The sequence below is a fragment of the Grammomys surdaster genome, unplaced genomic scaffold, assembly GCF_004785775.1.
Source record: "Grammomys surdaster isolate TR1022 unplaced genomic scaffold, NIH_TR_1.0 125769, whole genome shotgun sequence".
NCBI lineage: Eukaryota > Metazoa > Chordata > Mammalia > Rodentia > Muridae > Grammomys > Grammomys surdaster.
Genome location: NW_021620600.1, coordinates 2,284,655 through 2,302,173, shown reverse-complemented (window position 1 = coordinate 2,302,173; position 17,519 = coordinate 2,284,655). Strand labels below are relative to the sequence as shown.

Here is a 17,519-nt window from a genome sequence, read left to right as displayed (position 1 = left end):
CCGGGGCACGTGACCACCACTGCGGCCGCCATGACACCTTCCGCTAGCTCCCGCCCTCCCCCACCGATTCCCGCCTGTTTCGATTCTCCTGTCCGGTCTCGAGTGGCGGAGAGTTTCGGGGATTCGGTTTGGCTCGCCTTTTTCCCTAGAGAGCATCCGGTCCGGCTCCGTGGTGCGTCCTCGGCCCGTGGCGGCTCTCTGACTGCAGGCCGCAGGGAGCGTAATCGCGACCGCGGCCGGAGGGGGAGGGAGCACGCGCGGGAGGGGCGTGACCGTCACGTGACAAGGAAGTGCTGTTTACAGCGCTTTCCTCTGGTCCCTGGCGCCCCTGGATGACGTCGCAAGGGAGGGGCGGGGCAATAGCGAGTCTGTGGTTCCGCTGTCAAGGCGTGTTGAGTGTCTGTGGAGCCCGCTAAGGAAAGCGATCACTGGTATTTGGGGGCGGATCTCGGTCGGTTAGTCAGCCTGAGGTTCTATGAGTCTGGCTTGGAAAACTTGCTTCCTGGTCTTCTCCAGAGCTACAGCTGCGGTTTAAAGTCAGAGCGGTTTCAAAGTTAGTTGTGATTGAAGGGAGCTTCTTGTGGTCAGGGACTTGTTCTGCTACTCATCCATCTCCAGCAGGGCCTCCAGGGCCTAGAACACGGTAGGCTCTCGGAACGTTGAATGAATGAATGCATGCATGAGCGAGTCGTTACTTTTTCTGAGGTAGAGCTTCCTGATCATTATTTCTTGGATAAGGAAGATTGTAGTATGGAAATAAAGTCTATTAATTCCCTTTTGCATAATTGCTTCACTTTTTGTTACTGTGTGTCTTTCGAGCCTTTCCTTCCACGCACCTTGTGGGACTAGATATACTGTAGTTTGCTTTGGCTTTGTCCAGCAATCACTGTCTACTACTCTTGAATTATCATAAAAATAATCTTGGGAAGAGGAAAAAATGTTTCCATCTTACATATATTCTACTTTCATTTATTATTGAAGGAGGAGGTGGCATAACACCGCAGCTTTTTGTAATTGGCTCTCTCCTATCTTTCTTGTGAGTTCTTGGGCCCTATTAGGACCACCAGGCACATCAGTAAACCATCCCTTGGGTCGTCCTCTTCTTCCTCCTCCTCCTCCTCTTCCTCTCCTCCTTCTTTTTCTTTACGTTTGCCTTTTTTTTTTTTTGTGAGCGCTGTGACCCATGGGAAAGCCAACCTTTTAAAAAGATGGTAGATGTTCACTGATTTGCCATCTTCTAAGAGACCAGCGTTTTTAAATTTTTTTTCCTGACAGCACACAGAAGTAACGTTTAAGCTCAGCTTTTTAGAAAAGCAGGGCTTATTGGTTTGAGAACCGCATAATTAAAGCTACAGAAGTTCACATTTATGGACAGGAAGGGAAGAGTTCAGGATAGCTGAATAACAGGGTAAGATGGGAGATGAAGCTGAAAGCGGAAGTAAAGATGAGATCACATTGTAAGGAAAAGGAAGCTATCCTTTGCTTTTTGCTACTACTAGTTAGAAGTCAGTCTTAAGTCTTCTCTATTCAGAATGTCAAATGAAAGGCTTTCTTCTTCCCACAGATTTCCTGGACAGTGGGAAGGCTTGACCTTCACTGATTTATCACTCCTTACTTTAAAATCTGTATTTCCTAGCATCTGCCCATAGCACTTTACAGAAATTGTGCAAACTCTCAGAACTAAATCCTTCAGTGACTCTCTGACCTACCAACTTGAGTTTAGGTTTTTTGGTTTAGAGTTGGAAGTGTTTTGTACCTTGAGCCCAAGTTTGCATTTTCTATTTAACCGAGGACTAAACTCCAAGGACTAACTCTCCAATCACATTCAGCACTTTTCTGTTTTTTGCTGTTTCAGCTCCCCCTTTTCTCCTAATAAAAGCTGACCCAAGAGTAGTGGAACTTCTTTTAGAAGTTTTCTGTGGTTTTCTTTGACTTACTGTTATCCTTTATGAGAATTGTGTACATTTGTATATGTGTATGGTATCGGTGACTTTCTTTTCAATTAGAATTGATTTCTGGAATTCTTTTACTTATCATATCCTCTTGACTATGCTTATTATTTTACTAACTACTCAATAAAATAAGTGACTGAAAATAGTTTTCTTGGATAAGGAATTGTTAAATATTTTGAATGTCATGATAAGTTTTTTGTTTTCAGTTATTTATTTTGGCTTGTTTTAGAATACAATTCTTACAGAGTTCAAGTTGTAATAAGAATATATTACTAGCAAAGAATAAAGCTGCATTTTATATATACATATGTGTGTGTAATAAAAAAAAACCACAATGAAGGCAGGGACACATTCAGTGATAGAACACATGCCCAGAATGTAAAGATTTTACATACTGAGTTTTATTCTCCAACACCACAAAAATAAGAAAAGCAAACCTCCACATGTTTCTGTGTGCTTTCCCACTGGAAGGTGTGCTCTGAGAAGATTAGGGCTTTGTTTTGTCCTCTGTTGTTTTCTTTAGAACAATGCCCAGCATGTGTGTGAGGCTCAGTGCATATTTGCTGAATGAATGTTCTTCTAAAATAGCATAAAAAACACAAGTCATAGAAAAAATACAAACAGATGCTTCTGTTTGCTTTGGAATTTTGAATTGTTCTTTTTGTTTGTATGTGGTATGTATATGTGTGTGGGGACATTTATGTCCATCTGCATGTGGAGGCCAAGAAGGATGTCATGTGTCTTTGTTGATGTCCTTCCATGCCTGACTCTTCTGTGGGTGCTGGAGATGCAAACTCAGGAACTCATGTGTATGCATCAAGCTCGTTACCCACTGTGTCATCTCTCGGCTGCTGCCGCTTCTCCCCCTTCTCTCCTTCATCACTAACTCGGTAGGGAGCAGAAGATTGAGAAGTTAAAGTGAATGAGTAGACAGTTGTGAAGCTGCTTGACATCAGCCATGGTCAGCTCCGCTGTGTTCTTTGGCATTCCCATCGAGGGCAAGCCCTTTTGGGTCCATTTCTTTCAAGCTGTTTCCAGGTAAAGCTCAAAAGACAGCAGAAAACTTGCGTTCTAGTCACTGAAGCGACTTGATGATAAGGGTTCCTGCTTTCAGAGAGTTAAACCAAGACTCACTTGCTTTGAGTGGTGACAACATATACCATCATGGCATTTGTGACAAGTCCGTCTGTGGAGTAAAATCTCATGAGGATAATGGGAACCTGAAGCCTGCAGGTCCTAACATCATGTCCCTGGAGAACGCTGGACCAGTCACCAAGTGCTTTACTGCCAAGACTGATGGGATGGTTTTTGCTGATATGAAAGATGACTTGAACATCTATGAGTCTGACCAGCTAGATCACCAACTTCTTTTCTCTTTTTTCATGGAAATTGGTGACATTTGACCACCTTCCCTCCCCAAAAAAGTGTACTTGAGCAGTTGAACAGATTAAATGTTTCATTTGGCATTTACTGCCTTATATTCTTAGCTTATTCATTCCTCTCTGGTTTCTTTTGTTAAAGCCTTTATTCTTAATTAGTTAACTAATTAATTAATTACAATTTAGGGTGTGTATATGAACGAGTGTGAGTGCTGTAGAATGTCTGTGTGTCTGTGTGTCTGTGTGTGTCTGTGTGTGTGTAAGTCAGAACTTTTGTGAGTTAATTCTCCTCCCAGGTGTAATCTCGGGATTACATTTAGGTCATCTCAGACTTGACAATAAGTAAGTCTGGGCCGTCTGGCCAGCTCTAAAGCCCTAGTTCTTTGAGGTCCAGTTCTCTGTTCCTAACTTCTTAGTAGGTCCATTCGCTCCTTTGGCATACTTATGCTTCAGCTAGACTAGAGAGGAAGGTCCAGAGGCTTATTCCTGTAGAGCATTGTACAATTGTTGGCAGGTAACTAGGCTGTAATGATGGGGCTCTAACATTTGAGGTCTTTACAGAGGTTGCCTCTTCCTTAAAGCTGTAGACAGATGATTTATGACACCAAGAAACACAGTGAGATTGCTACTTTACCTCTGAGGGGCTTGGCCAGTTTTCCTTGTAAGTCTTACTCTGTCCATTTTTCTTACTTAAATTGTTCCATAGTACAGTGGAATAGGACTGTGGAGGGACTCCAGGGTCAGGGAATGACACAGTGTGAATGAACCTTTACATATAATTGGTACCTAGTGTGCCCCCAACTTCCAAAGGTGGTTCTTCTTCTTCTGTTGAATGTTAATATATGTTGTATAATTAATATAACTAATTGTAACACTAATATACGTTACAATTTTAAAATTGTAGTTTTGCAGGGTTTTTTTTTTTTTTTACAGAAAGAAATCCTGTGTCTGTTACAGAACATTCTTCATCTTTCTGGCTAAATGACTTTTGTGCCAGTGATACCAGAAGCCCACAGCCATGTTCTTGCAGAGTTCGAGTCCTTGGATCCGTTACTCACAGCCCTGCGGCTGGACTCTAGCCGTCTGAAGGTGAGCTTCCGTTTTGAGACAGGCTCAGGTAGCCGTTACTTTCGTTTTCGTATCTGTGTTGCATGTGCTCTGCCATTCCTGCCCCTGCACGAGTTCCTTGTTGTGGGCTCTTGGGGCTCCTGCCTGCTGTGCCTTACGTGGACATAAATGAGCATACCCCTTATGTTTTGGAGCAACATGAACGACTGCAGTTACTTCAAGCTTAGGATTTTGATATAGCCCAGTATAGAGGGTAAGGCAGAAGCTCTATGGAAAGTACATGGTTCCCTAAGACCTCAGATTCTTGATTAAACACAGGGATGTCACAGTGAAAGATAAAGTGCTATCAATCACAATCACAAGGGATTTTATTTATTTATTTATTTATTTATTTATTTATTTTTGGTTTTTTGAGGCAGAGTTTCTCTCTGTAGTCCTGACTGTATTGGAACCTGCTCTGTAGACCAGGCTGGCCTTGCCTCAAGAGGTCCACCTGTCAGTGCCTCCCAAGTGCTGGGGTTTAAAGTGTGCACTACCACCACTCAGCATGGTTTTATTTTGAAACTTTTGCTGCTGCCTCAAATCACCAACCCTTCTTTCTTTTCTTTTTTTTTATCTTTTCCATTCTTTCTCCCTCCTTCTTTCCTCCTTTCCCCTTCTTTCCCCCCTCTCCCTCCTTCTTTCTTTCTTTTTTTCTTTGTCTCACCCTATAGCCCAGACTTGTCGGAAACTCACGGTACAGCCTAGACTGGCTTAACTCTCACAGTGGTATGCCTGCCTCACCCTCCTCAGTGCAGGGATTACAGGCATAAGCCTGATGTCTCAATGCAGAATTCTGTCCTCTGAGAAGAGGGAAATACTAGCTAGGCTAGTGCAGTCAACAGTGTGAAGGTCAATATTGGAAGTGTTTTCAGCTGTAAGTCATAGCACACCTTACTGTTGGACACAGCAGTAACCACATTAATAATGAAGTTGTGTGAGAATTCTGAGTGCTAGTGAGAAAACTTGAAGAAAACAAGACAAGAATCTTGTGACCTGTTTCCTCAAAATATAGATTTTTTTTTCATGGAATGTGTGTTCATGCTCCTCCCAGGTGTAGCAGATACGTGTTATAGGATATTGAACCTGTTTCTTGTTAGGATGTGACTCAGCCCTTAGCATACAGTTTTAATCCCTCTGGCTGGAATATATACATGCCCTTAGTACACACTTTTAATCCCAAACAATGAAGATAAACTTAATTTGTAAAAGGAAGCACCCATGTTTGAAAGTGATGTCTAATTGAGTGGCAGACAAAGTGACGAATCAGAGAAAGATTTGACAGAATAGGAGATGTGCTCTTCTGCCTCAGGAAGAGAGAGGAGAGGGAAGCTACTTAAGGGAGAGACAGACAGTATGAAAGGAGAGTACAGTACAGGATACAGTAGAGTTCATGGAGGGCAGTGCAGTAGAGTTCAGAGGGAGAGTGGAGCAGCACAGAGAGGGAAAGGGAGGCAGGTTTACCAGAAGAGATTTACAGAGACAGCTTGAAGAGAGAACAAGCTGGACATAGATGAAGACAGAATGAGCAAGAGAATGAGAAGGAGACAGGAAATTAGAAAAGATCGCTAAACTTAGTTTAAGGCCAAGCAGAGCAATCAGGAGGCCAAGAGGAAAGAAGGCAGATTGAATAAATCAGCTAGGAGAGGAGTTTGAGCCAGAACAGCTTAGTTGAACTAGCCAGCTAGAGATCAGAAAGAAAAGAAAGGGTGAGCTTATTCAGCAGCAAGTCTCAGAGGCTGAAAACATTCTAGGCCTAGATTAGATTATGCAGAGGCTAGAAGCTTCCAGGACTAGGCCTAGACTAACAGACTGAGGCAGTAAGCTTCTGAGACAACAATTTCTACAGGAGAATAAAAGATACTTTTACAGCTAGGAGTGAGTTTATTTCAGTTGTTATTCATATGCCTTTATGGAAACCTGTTTTTTCCACTTATGACTTGTCCCTGTGATTGAACATCTTACTTATGTGATTCTTCTTAACCCTCAGAATATAAATTGTCTAATGCCCTGAATAAAGTTGGCTATTGTATGAGACTTTTTAGTCCTCATTTTTAGGCCCCACTCTCCCAGGTTCATGCTGCCAACTAGAGTGTTAAACACCTTGCAAATAGTGGTTAATGTAGTTGGTACATTTATGCTCTTATTGGACCTCAGCATTACTTTAGGGTAATGGCCCTAAATGGTTTAAGGTAGTGGCCCAGTGAGGATACTGAGGACATAGGATTCTCCATCTTTTCCCATCATACATGTCAGCTTAATTACAGTCGTAGTAGTATAATATCTTGTCTACTTTAGCAATTCCAGCAGGCATGAGGAGCCAAGAACAAAGGTTTGGACATTCTCTTGACTCTGCCTTTCATTAGAGAAGACAACATGTCCCAAGAAGTTTCTAGCAAGCTGAATCTGTTGTCTGGGACTGAGTCCCTTGGCCAATGCTGCTAGCAAAGGAACCTACAAAAAATGAATACTTTTTTTTTTTCCAGCTTCTGTATTGGAAAGAAACAAAGTTAAAGAGGGTTGGAAATGGTTTTTAGTCAATCTCCTGACATATTTGGCACAGATATTGAGTATAGCATGGACACACCTTTCTCTGGTGGCTCAGGAAAGAACCAAGCAGGCTGAAGTTGTAAGAGACATGGCGGTTGTGGGATCTGCATCTGAGCCCTCCCAGTCTCATTGTGGGTGTATGTGATGGTTCTGCAGATAGAAATGATCTAAGTTAGCAAATGATAGAAGTAGTTGTGTTGTCCCCTGGTATTTATTCTGTTTCCTCCATTGTAACCAGCACTAGAATGACCTGGTCAAATTATGAAAATATGAACTGTTTAATAACTGATTGTAACAAAGAAAAATTACACATTTATATAATTGAGCCTATTCAGCTTTTGGAGATTCAGCTAAAAGTTTAAAAGGGAAATATTCTTTGTTTGGCACACTTTAGTACTCTAGGATTATAAAGGAATACTGTTACATTGTATCCTTGTGGGCAGGGGAGGGAGGAAGGAAGTGAGCACAGACCTGCAGTACTTATTTCAAGTGGCTAGGTTATTTTTAAGTGTTGGGAATGCAGCCTAGATTCTCGTGCATGCCAGGTAGGTGTCCTATAACTGAGCTACATCCTCAGTGCACAGTGGATCTCACAATTGTCTCCTCATGCTCTTAGTGTACCAGCATAGCTGTGTCTCGGAAATGGCTGGCATTAGGCAGCACAGGAGGAGGACTGAATCTCATTCAAAAAGATGGCTGGAAACAAAGGCTGTTTCTCTCTCACCGGGTAAGACCAAGGACAGTCACCCATTTTTTCCCAATGTAATCAGTCATTTAGAGTAAAAGAAGAATGAAAACAAACTATTCTTGTCTGATGTTCTAGGAAGGGGCAGTCTCTCAGATTGCCTGCTGTTCTCATGATGATGATTATGTTGCTGTAGCTACCAGGTAAGAAACTCTTAAAGCTGACTTTTTCCAAGTGTGTGTGACACTGACATGTATGCTTGTCAGGATGACCATCCATCTCATCTCACCTAGTGTCAGTGTCACCTAGTGTCCCAGTGTCAGTTCTGAAGGTCACGTCTTGGGGATCCAAGTCTGCTCAGTGCCCAAGTCATCTGGGAGGGGTGGTTGGCCACCCTAGTGCTTGTGGAAAATGCCGATCTGAGACAACAACATCTAAAAGGTCGTAAAAGAAAATGGGAAGAGTCACTTCTCCCTGGGGAGCTAGTATACACTGGATGTGTCTTATTGTTCTCTCAGGACATGCTGCTTTTCCTAATCTTCATGCTTGAGCCTGTACTAGCTCTAATCTTGCTGAGAGAGAGAATGGGAACAGAGAATTTTAAACACTTATGTTCTCCTAATTTATTGACTTGATGGCCAAAACAAAGAAGTGTACACTTGTTTCCCTAAGAACAAGAGTTTATATTGTATTTAATATGGCTAATACTTTGCAGTTGAGCTTTCTTTTATTGTCGTTGCCATAAGTTTTTTTGTGGTAACTTTATGTTGCTTGTAACTTGTCTACAGTCAAGGTCTTGTAATTGTTTGGGAATTAAATCAAGAGCGTCGTGGGAAACCAGAGCGAATTCATGTGTCCTCAGAACACAAAGGCCGAAAAGTTACTGCCCTCTGTTGGGACACAGCTGTTCTGAGAGTCTTTGTAGGTGACCATCTGGGCAAAGTATCTGCCATCAAACTGAACACTTTGAAACAAGCAAAGGTGAGGAAACACTCCAGCTCCTTGAGTGTGTCCTGTGATGTAAGGTGTTAACTTGTGGAGCTTTGAATGAAGGATACAATTTTATCTACTGTATTTTCTAGAAGTCTTGGAGAATTTATCTAGTATTGACTTGCTTCAGTGTAGAGTCCTGGGAGAAGAAACATAACTTGTGTTGTCTAAGTTACTCTAGTGGACCTACCAGAATATTCTGGATTGTCTATAATGACTCACCAAAGTTATTTGATTTCTGATACAAGTTTGATTCAAAATACAAGAAAGCGCCGGGCAGTGGTGGCGCACACGCCTTTAATCCCAGCACTTGGGAAGCAGAGGCAGGCGGAGTTCTGAGTTCGAAGCCAGCCTGATCTACAGAGTGAGTTCCAGGACAACCAGGGCTACACAGAGAAACCCTGTCTTGAAAAACAAACAAACAAACAAACAAACAAACAAAAAGAAATAAAAAAAAATACAAGAAAGCTGGATATAATGGCACACACCTTTAATCCCAGCACGACTAATCTCTAAGATGGAGGCCAGTCTGGTCTACAGAGTGACTTCTAGGACAGCCAGGGAGAAAACAGAGAAACCCTGTCTTGAAAAACTAAAAGTAAAGTAGAATTGAAACCATACTCAAAAGGAGAAATACTTTCATTAGGTGAAAAATTCTCCTGTATATATTATATGCTAATACATTTTTTTCATTCTAACTTCACAGATAATTACAAACAGAACTTTGAGAAAGTTTTATAGTTAGGTGTCAAATTATTTCACGGATTTTTATTTTATTTTATTTTATTTTATTTTATTTTATTTTATTTTATTTTATTTTATTTTATTTTATTTTTTCAGACAATCTCTCTATGTAGTCCTGGCTATCCTGGAACTTGCTACATAGACCAGGCTGGCCTTGAACTCATAGAGATCCTCCTGCCTCTGTCTTCTGAGTGCTGGGGTTAAAGGTGTGTGCCACCATGTCCAGTCTCACAAATTTTAAATGATGGAAACTTTTATATCCTTGTATACAAATTAAGTTCTGGCTTATTTTTTTCACATGTTTTTACATTTATTTCTTTTACTGTACGTGTTATGAGTAATTTATTAAATATATTTCTTTGTTTTGCACATTTTGAAATTAGAGTTATGACAGTTGTGAAGAACCAAGTGAGTTCTTGGAACAAGAACAACAAATACCCTTAAACTACTGAGCCATCTCTCTAGTCTCTTACTTATTGATTGATAGGGTCTTTTTCCATAGCCCTGACTTTCCTGGAACTTACTAGGTAGACCTGGCTGGCTTCAAACAGAGGCTCAACCTGCCTCTGCCTCCCAAGTGCTGGGATTAAAGGTATACACTACCATACCTGACTTTTTTTTTTTTAAGTGTTTTGAACTTTTAAATTTTTGTTTTTAATTTATCACAGCAAACTGGCCTTGATCTAATTGTTCTCTGGTTCAGTTTCCTGAGTACTGAAAGTACAAGCGTGTGCTACCACTCCTGGTGTATTTTGGCTTGTTTCAACAGGTCAAGCAGAAGAGATTGTGTATGTTGTAAACATATATCCTTTTCACATACCTTTTAGGCAGCTGCTGCCTTTGTGATGTTTCCTGTTCAGACGATAATAACAGTCGACTCGTGTGTTGTCCAGTTAGATTATTTGGATGGAAGATTACTTGTGTCTTCACTGACTCGGTCCTTCCTGTGTGACACTGAGAGGTATTCATTAGCTGACACGTGTTAGCTATATAGAATTTCAGGCTTGTCAGGTCTAAGTTCTGCTAGTCGTGGAGCCAAAACCCTTTGAATAATTTATAGATGTTAATAAGGGACCATTTAAATGCAAGTTGATGTCAGAAAAGAGGAGACAGAGGTAGTCCAGTGGGTGACTAAGACAAGCAGTCAGTGAACCTACCGGTCATCATGGCATCACCTGAGTGCCATGAGAGTGCCGAGCACCGGCTTCAGTGTGTGCAGTCGGAAAGCCTGCTTCAGTGTGTGCAGTCGGAAAGCCTGCCTTAATTTTTGCTGTTGCTCTTTTTAAAATTTGTCTATTTAATGGCATTTTACTAGTGGACAAAATTGGGTAAAAGGTACTATAGGCTTGTGAGGCAAGAAAATCACACTAAAGTGTGAAGGTTGGAGACACAGGAACGGTGGTGACTGGCAAAGGAGTGTGTTAGAGGTGTTTGTGCAGTACCAGACAGATTAGAACACGGTTTAAATGAGTAGTATCTATCTCTGACAGAGTCCTTTAGCAACTCTAAACACTCGAAAGTGCTCAGTGGCCATTGTTTTCATGCTGGCTCTGATTAGTTTGCTAGCTGCCCTGTTTCTTAGATTATCCCTTCTTTAAACTTTTGTTGGGGACTGGAGAGATGGCTCAGTGGTTAAGAGAACTGACTGCTCTGCCAGAGGTCCTGAGTTCAATTCCCAGCAACCACATGGTAGCTCACAACCATCTATAATGGGATCCAATGCCCTCTTCTGGTGCGTCTGAAGACAGTGACAGTGTATTCATATACATAAAATAAATAAATCTTTAAAAATCTTTGTTATGCAAAGCTTTCAGCTTGCTCAAAAAAGTGAGACTTCTACAATAAATAAGGCTGTAAGCATGCATTTCATGGGGTACAGCTAGAGTTGAATTGTAACTTAGAACCTGCTGCAGAAATAGCATGTAAAATTGTCCCCTTCAATTATTAGCTGTAGTTCAGATTGGGAGATCATGGATAGTATAATCACACAGTTTTTGTTGTTGTTTAGTTTTAACCCACATTCTACCCAACAAGTAGCGTTCTTTAAAAACTGGCCCTCCTGAACTGGGTTTGGTGGCACATACTGTTGGTAACTCCAGCATGTGAAATAATGGCGGTAGGAGGATCAGGAATTCAAAGTTGTTTTTGGCAATATAACAAATAAGCAGTGTAATAAATAAATTATAACTTCTATAGTAGTCTATATATTTCAAAGCCCACATCCTGAGACAGGGTTTTTTTCAGTGTAACTATCACTGGCTGTCCTGGACTGGCTTTGTAGACCAGGCTGGCCTCAAACTCATAGAGATCTGGCTGCCTTGCCTCCCAAGTACTGGGGGCAAAGGTGTATGCCGCCATACCCGGCTATTTCAGAGCATTTTTACATCCGTATTTTTACAGTAAAACAGTTTATTTATTTATTTTAAGATTTATTTATTTCATGTCTTATTTCAGACACACCAGAAGAGAGCATTGGATCTCATTACAGATGGTTGTGAGCCACCGTGTGGGTGCTGGGAATTGAACTGGGGACCTCTGGAAGAGCAGTCAGTGCTCTTAACCACTGAGCCATCTCTCCAGCCCAAAACAGTTTATTTACAAAGCAAATAAGTAGAAGAATATTTATTGGTTCGTTGAGGGTCTTAGCAGAGTCCTCAATAGAGCATATTAGGTCATTCTCCAAGAAGAGACTGACTTCACGAGCTGAGTGAGCTGGAGCTTGTCTGTAATCCCAGTGCTTGAGGACAGAGGTGGAGACTAGTGGGTTTGGAGCTGGCAGGGGCTGCAGAGGAAGACCCTGTCTGGAACGAAACAAAACTACTGAGTACTTCCCATGGCCAAACACTATATAGTAGAATACAGCTAATAAGGAGGGAACCCCTGTGTCCAGAAAATCCATAATCTACCGTGTAAGTAGACACAGTTGCCTTGTGTAATATTGCACTTTGTGTGAAAGCACGGATAATTGAGCATTTCTTAAAGGAAGAATGGTCAGCCTCGGCCTGAAGAAGGCTTATCAGGAGACAGGTAATCACATTTTCTTTCATACGTAGAAATCTACATTTGAATACAAATACATATACAAACTGCCTATATACATAAGTGATATGAAACAAAAAGGGGGTTACTGGGGGGGAGGAACAAACAGTAGGTTTTCTGTCATGTAGATTCTAGAATGATATATAGATGTCTACGTCACAAGTATGTGTGTGTGTGTGTTTGTTTAACTGCATGTGCATCAGTTGACTTGATCAGAGGGTAGATGTCCGAGAGATGGGGAGGGATCTAGTAGGAGAGGAGAGAAGAGAGCTGGGAAGGTGAAAGGGTGATACTGCCAGGAAAAGGCTGATGGGGAGGACATTGCCAGTAAAGTCCATGACATGCATGTGTCAGATGTCAGAGTGAAACCCATTATTTTGTATGTCAACTAAAAGCAATTGTAAAGAGAAAGTCATTTTATAATCTCAGCATTTGGGAGGCTGAGGTAGAAAACTGCTGAGAGTTCAAGTCTAGCCTGGCTACACAATAAGTCCTATGTTAGCCTGGGCTGCAGAGGGAGACCCTGTTTCAAGCACACAAAACCAAAATTCGAACAGAAGGTAACAAACAGAATGAGTAAGAGGAGTTTTTAGGAAGGAGCAGGCTAGCTGTTACTCTTCTGTGTCCCATGAAGCTCAGCTCTCACGTCTAACTACCCTGCTAAGGGAACAAAGTCCCAAGACACAAAATTTCAAAGGAACCTGGACTTTAAGAAAAGGAAGAGTTCATTGGATATACTTGAAGTGGGCAGGGCCTTGGACGCAGTTCAGAAGTAACAGCTCGCAGGTTTTACTGTGGCTGGGAAAGCGGGCACTAGGGCTCATACGTGAACGGAGTGGATTTTAGCAGCAATGCCTTTTGAATCTGAAGCAGGCCTTCCCCGTTCTGTGGATAATAAACAGTAGTGATGTGCAGAGCCTGGCTTCCTGTTCCAGAGTGTCTGTGGTAACCAGCAGTTTGGACCCACTCCTGCCATGGTTTTCTAGTGTGGTGCTGACAGAGCAGAAAGAGGAATAGAGCATTGTGGGTGGGGCTACATGGCCATGCTTGAGTGCTCTAACATTTCTTTTTTGTAAGTAAATCATCTTTGTCTTTGTTTCTGGAAATTAGGGAAAAGTTTTGGAAAATTGGAAATAAGGAAAGAGATGGAGAATATGGGGCTTGTTTCTTCCCTGGAAAGTGTGCTGGGGGCCAGCAGCCTCTGATCTACTGTGCCCGCCCGGGCTCCAGGATGTGGGAAGTGAGCTTTGATGGGGAAGTGCTCAGTACACACCAGTTCAAGAAGCTCCTGTCAATGCCTCCCCTGCCTGTGATCACTGCAAGGTAGCCACAACACGGGACTTCCTGGAGACAAGTTGGGTTAAAATCTGTGGTATTGGGGGATGTTCAGGATTTGATTGTACCTTTTAAGAGTGAGATAGAATTTTTATTAAAAGATTCAGGGAAACCAGAAGAGTCCTTAAACAACGGTCTTTCTTGTGATTAGAATAACTTGAACGAGGGGAGATGTGAGTTAGGTGTGTGAATTTGTCAAGTTGGCCCTTTGTATTGCAAAAAGTATGCTTTGAAGTTGTGATTAAATCGCTAGCAGGTGTGTTTACCTTTTAGATCGGAGCTTCAGTATGATCACACAGTTGGATCCTCCCAGTGTTTGGCATTCCCCAAACTCTTGCATCTTAGGTAAGTTTCTCCTTTGCCCCTTTTTCTTTATTCAGAGGCCATTTGCGTTTATATTTAGTTTTCAATTTTTGTTGTTTGTTTGTTTGTTTGTTTGTTTCACAACAGGGTTTCTCTATATAGCCCTGGCTGTTCTGGAACTCACTTTGTAGACCAAGCTGGCCTCAAACTCAGAGATCAACCTACCTCTGCCTCCTGAGTGCTAAGATTAATGGTGTACCACCACCACCTGGCTTCTTTTTCAATTTTAAAAAATGATGCTAGAATTTGAATGCAGGGTTTTGTGTACCTAAGTTATTTCTTGACCCCTAAGCTAAACTCCAGGGATTAGCTTAAAATTCTGTTGTTGTTGCTGGGAATCAAACTGGAAGTCTCGTGCATGCTAGGTAAGCGGTTCACCACTGAGCTGAACCCCAAGTTAGAATCTTGCTATGTTGCTCAGGCTAACCTTAAATTTGAGAGACCAAGTAATCCTTTCTCAGTCTCCCAAGTAGCTGGGACTATTGATACATGTTACTATATCCAGGGACTATTGATACATGTTACTATATCCAGGTCTTTCAACTTTAATTATCTTATTTTACACATATGAATGTTTTGCCTGCATATATGTCTGTATACCATTTGCATGACTGGTGCCAGAGGGCGTGAGATCTCCTGGAGCTGGAGTTACAGACATTTGTGAGCCAGCGTGTAGGCGCTAGAATTCGAACCGAGGTCCTCTGGAAGAGCTGTTGGTGCTTTTAACCACTGAGCTATACCTCTGGCCTCATTACCAGTTTTTAAAGGTTGATTTTATGTTAAGTTTGATACAGTATTTGGTATATAAGGGGGTATATAAGAGAAATGAAGAGATTTCTTTACAATCCAGTAGGAGAGTTTATAATTGTCAGGGAGCTTTCTGGCCATTAATCCTCACTGGTGAAGGATCTCATTCTCTTACATACTCCGTACATGGTGGGGTGATGTTGTGATCTAGTATGTCAGTGTTGGCATGCAGGACAGAAACAGCTGTGGAGCCTGTTCTTGGAGGTTCAGTGGAACTTCAGCTCTCTGCCTTTTAGGCCCTCCAACAAGTAACTTGCATGAAAGATCTGCTCCAGGCCGGCTCAGCTCATTCTCACGTAGGTGTGAGCTCACCTCATGGCACTAGTGCAGAGTCAAACACTGAGCAGCACAGAGTGCCACTCCTGTTGTCAGCTGCCTGTCCTGCCTGGGTAGAGGGCTTTGAGCTGGAGCTCCACTTTACAGTGAGGAAGTATTTAGTGTCTCTTCTGCTAGTTAATAGAACTGACTGAGAACTCAGAGAAGGTACCCTGCAGTGTAGACACCAACTGGGCTTTTTCAAGGGTTAACTAACTTCCAAAATATAGTAAAGATGTTAACTTATTTCCCCCAAAGGTTAAAGTAATACATACAAATGTCACAATGCTTGTGGTATCCCTTTCTTTTCTCTGACCTTGTTCTTGTTTCTGTTGAAGATTGCCTTCGTCTCCTTGGTGCTGTGATCAGAGGCATGTACTGTCATGCCCAGCTTCTTTGACTTTTTTATTTTTGTTTTTGTTTTGTTTTTGGTTTTTCGAGACAGGGTTTCTCTGTGTAGCCCTGGCTGTCCTGGAACTCACTCTGTAGACCAGGCTGGCCTTGAACTCAGAAATCCGCCTGCCTCTGCCTCCCAAGTGCTGGGATTAAAGGCATACACCACCACTGCCTCATTCTTTGACTTTTTTATTTCTAGTTTTTCTTTGACTTCTTAAGTGATTCTTTTAGCTTTGGTGTCTCAGTTTATTATCAGTGAAGGAATAATAGCAGGAAGAATGTACGAAGTATAAGCATGGACTCTTAAGTCTCCTTATCTCCTTCATTTAATCCAGGTTACTATTTCTTTAATGTTCATTTCACTTAGGTGTACACGCACTCACGCATGTGCGTGCGGTCCTGGATGAGGTCAGAAGATAGTGTGTTGGATTTCCTGTTGCTCGAGGTGGCAGCAGTGGTCAGCTGCCGGGCACGGGTCCTGAGAGCTGATTCGGGCTCTCTGGAAGAACAGAATGCCCTTATCCACTGAGCTATCTTTCCAGCCTCTGGGTTATTTTTCTCTTCCTTCCTCCCATTTTTTCTTTTCTTTTTGTTTTACTATTTTTAAAACTTATTTTTATGTTATGTGTGTTGGTGTTTTGTCTGCATGTATATCTATGTGAGGGTATCAGAGCCCCTGGAACTGGAGTTACAGACAGCTGTGACCTGCCATGAACTGGGAATTGAACCTGGGTCTTCTGGAAGAGCAGCTAGTGTTCTTAACTGCTGAGCCCTCTCTCAGCCCCTGGGCCATTATTTCTAAGTCAAATGACTTATAAATTAGGAAACTGAAATAGCTTGGTGCATAAAGGTACCTGCTGCCAAGCCTGGATACTTGAGTTTGGTTCTTAGTATCCGCATGGTCAAAGGAAAGAACAGATCCTTACAATCTGTCTTCTGACCTCCACAAATGCTCAGGACACATGCATTCCTGTACATATGAATACAAAAGAAATAAGAATAGAATTTTTAGCCTGGTGTTGTGGCACATGCTTTTTTTTTATTCTCGAGACAGGATTTCATTTTCCAGATACCAGCCTTTTCTTTTTCTAGAAACTATTTGTGTCTCAATTTTCCCATTTGGCACCATTTGATGCTGTGTTTTTTTTTTTATTGGGTATAGAAAGGAGATGGTAAAATTTGTTCAGCTGGGTCATTGCTGTATTTTCTTTTGGTTTAATAGCCAGTGAGAGATTGAGTCCAGGGAATTATAAAGTACTATGCGCTAGTAAACCTAAGGGCATTGTTGTTGTTCGTTGTTGTTGTTGGTGGTGGTGGTGGTGGCGGTTTGGTTATTTGATTTCTTTTCTTTTCTAGTGAACACTGTGTGCTGACTTGGACAGAAAGGGGAATTTATATTTTCATTCCTCAGAATGTTCAAGTTCTTCTTTGGAGTGAAGTCAAGGGTAATTACATTTTCCTTTCTTAGGTAACTTAGTCTCATAATTATGTGTGAAAATTAATTTGTATGATGATTCTTTTATAATGAGAGGAGTTGAGAATGCAGGGAATAAGTGTGTGTGACTAACACAGAGGAAATCAATCCTGGTACTCTTGGTTAAAACCAAACCCATGGGAGGGTTTGCCACTGCTGCTAAGATAGTTTCTTGACATTGGCTCTGGGGTTTTCTGAGAGACAAAGGAGAGGGTCATCATTGAGCCACATGGATTTCTTGTAGTTTTCTTTTTCCCCAATTGAGGATGCGCCTTGCAAAGTAGTTTGTTAAATTCTTTCATGGTGTTCAGTCAAGACATAATCAAGTATGATTAATTTTATTTAATATATTTTTAAAAGTATATAAATCCACTTATATACTT

The 17,519-nt window shown here is 41.6% G+C and overlaps 1 protein-coding gene across 4 annotated transcripts in view; it reads left to right on the top strand.

The window, feature by feature from the left end:
• Positions 1-14: 14 nt before the first annotated feature.
• Positions 15-17,519, top strand: part of Hps5 (HPS5 biogenesis of lysosomal organelles complex 2 subunit 2) — a 37,476-nt gene continuing 19,971 nt past the window's right edge. The window contains exons 1-9 of one of the 4 annotated variants that reach the window (XM_028788849.1): positions 15-172; positions 4,289-4,420; positions 7,605-7,715; positions 7,812-7,876; positions 8,462-8,654; positions 10,235-10,368; positions 13,557-13,769; positions 14,055-14,126; positions 17,019-17,107. In XM_028788849.1, the coding sequence (XP_028644682.1) occupies positions 4,313-4,420; positions 7,605-7,715; positions 7,812-7,876; positions 8,462-8,654; positions 10,235-10,368; positions 13,557-13,769; positions 14,055-14,126; positions 17,019-17,107 (985 nt within the window). In that variant the 5' untranslated portion in view covers positions 15-172; positions 4,289-4,312. Of the gene's footprint in view, positions 173-200; positions 644-4,264; positions 4,421-7,604; positions 7,716-7,811; positions 7,877-8,461; positions 8,655-10,234; positions 10,369-13,556; positions 13,770-14,054; positions 14,127-17,018; positions 17,108-17,519 lie in introns of those variants that run through there. The other 3 variants (XM_028788848.1, XM_028788847.1, XM_028788846.1) reach the window with 3 other exon arrangements.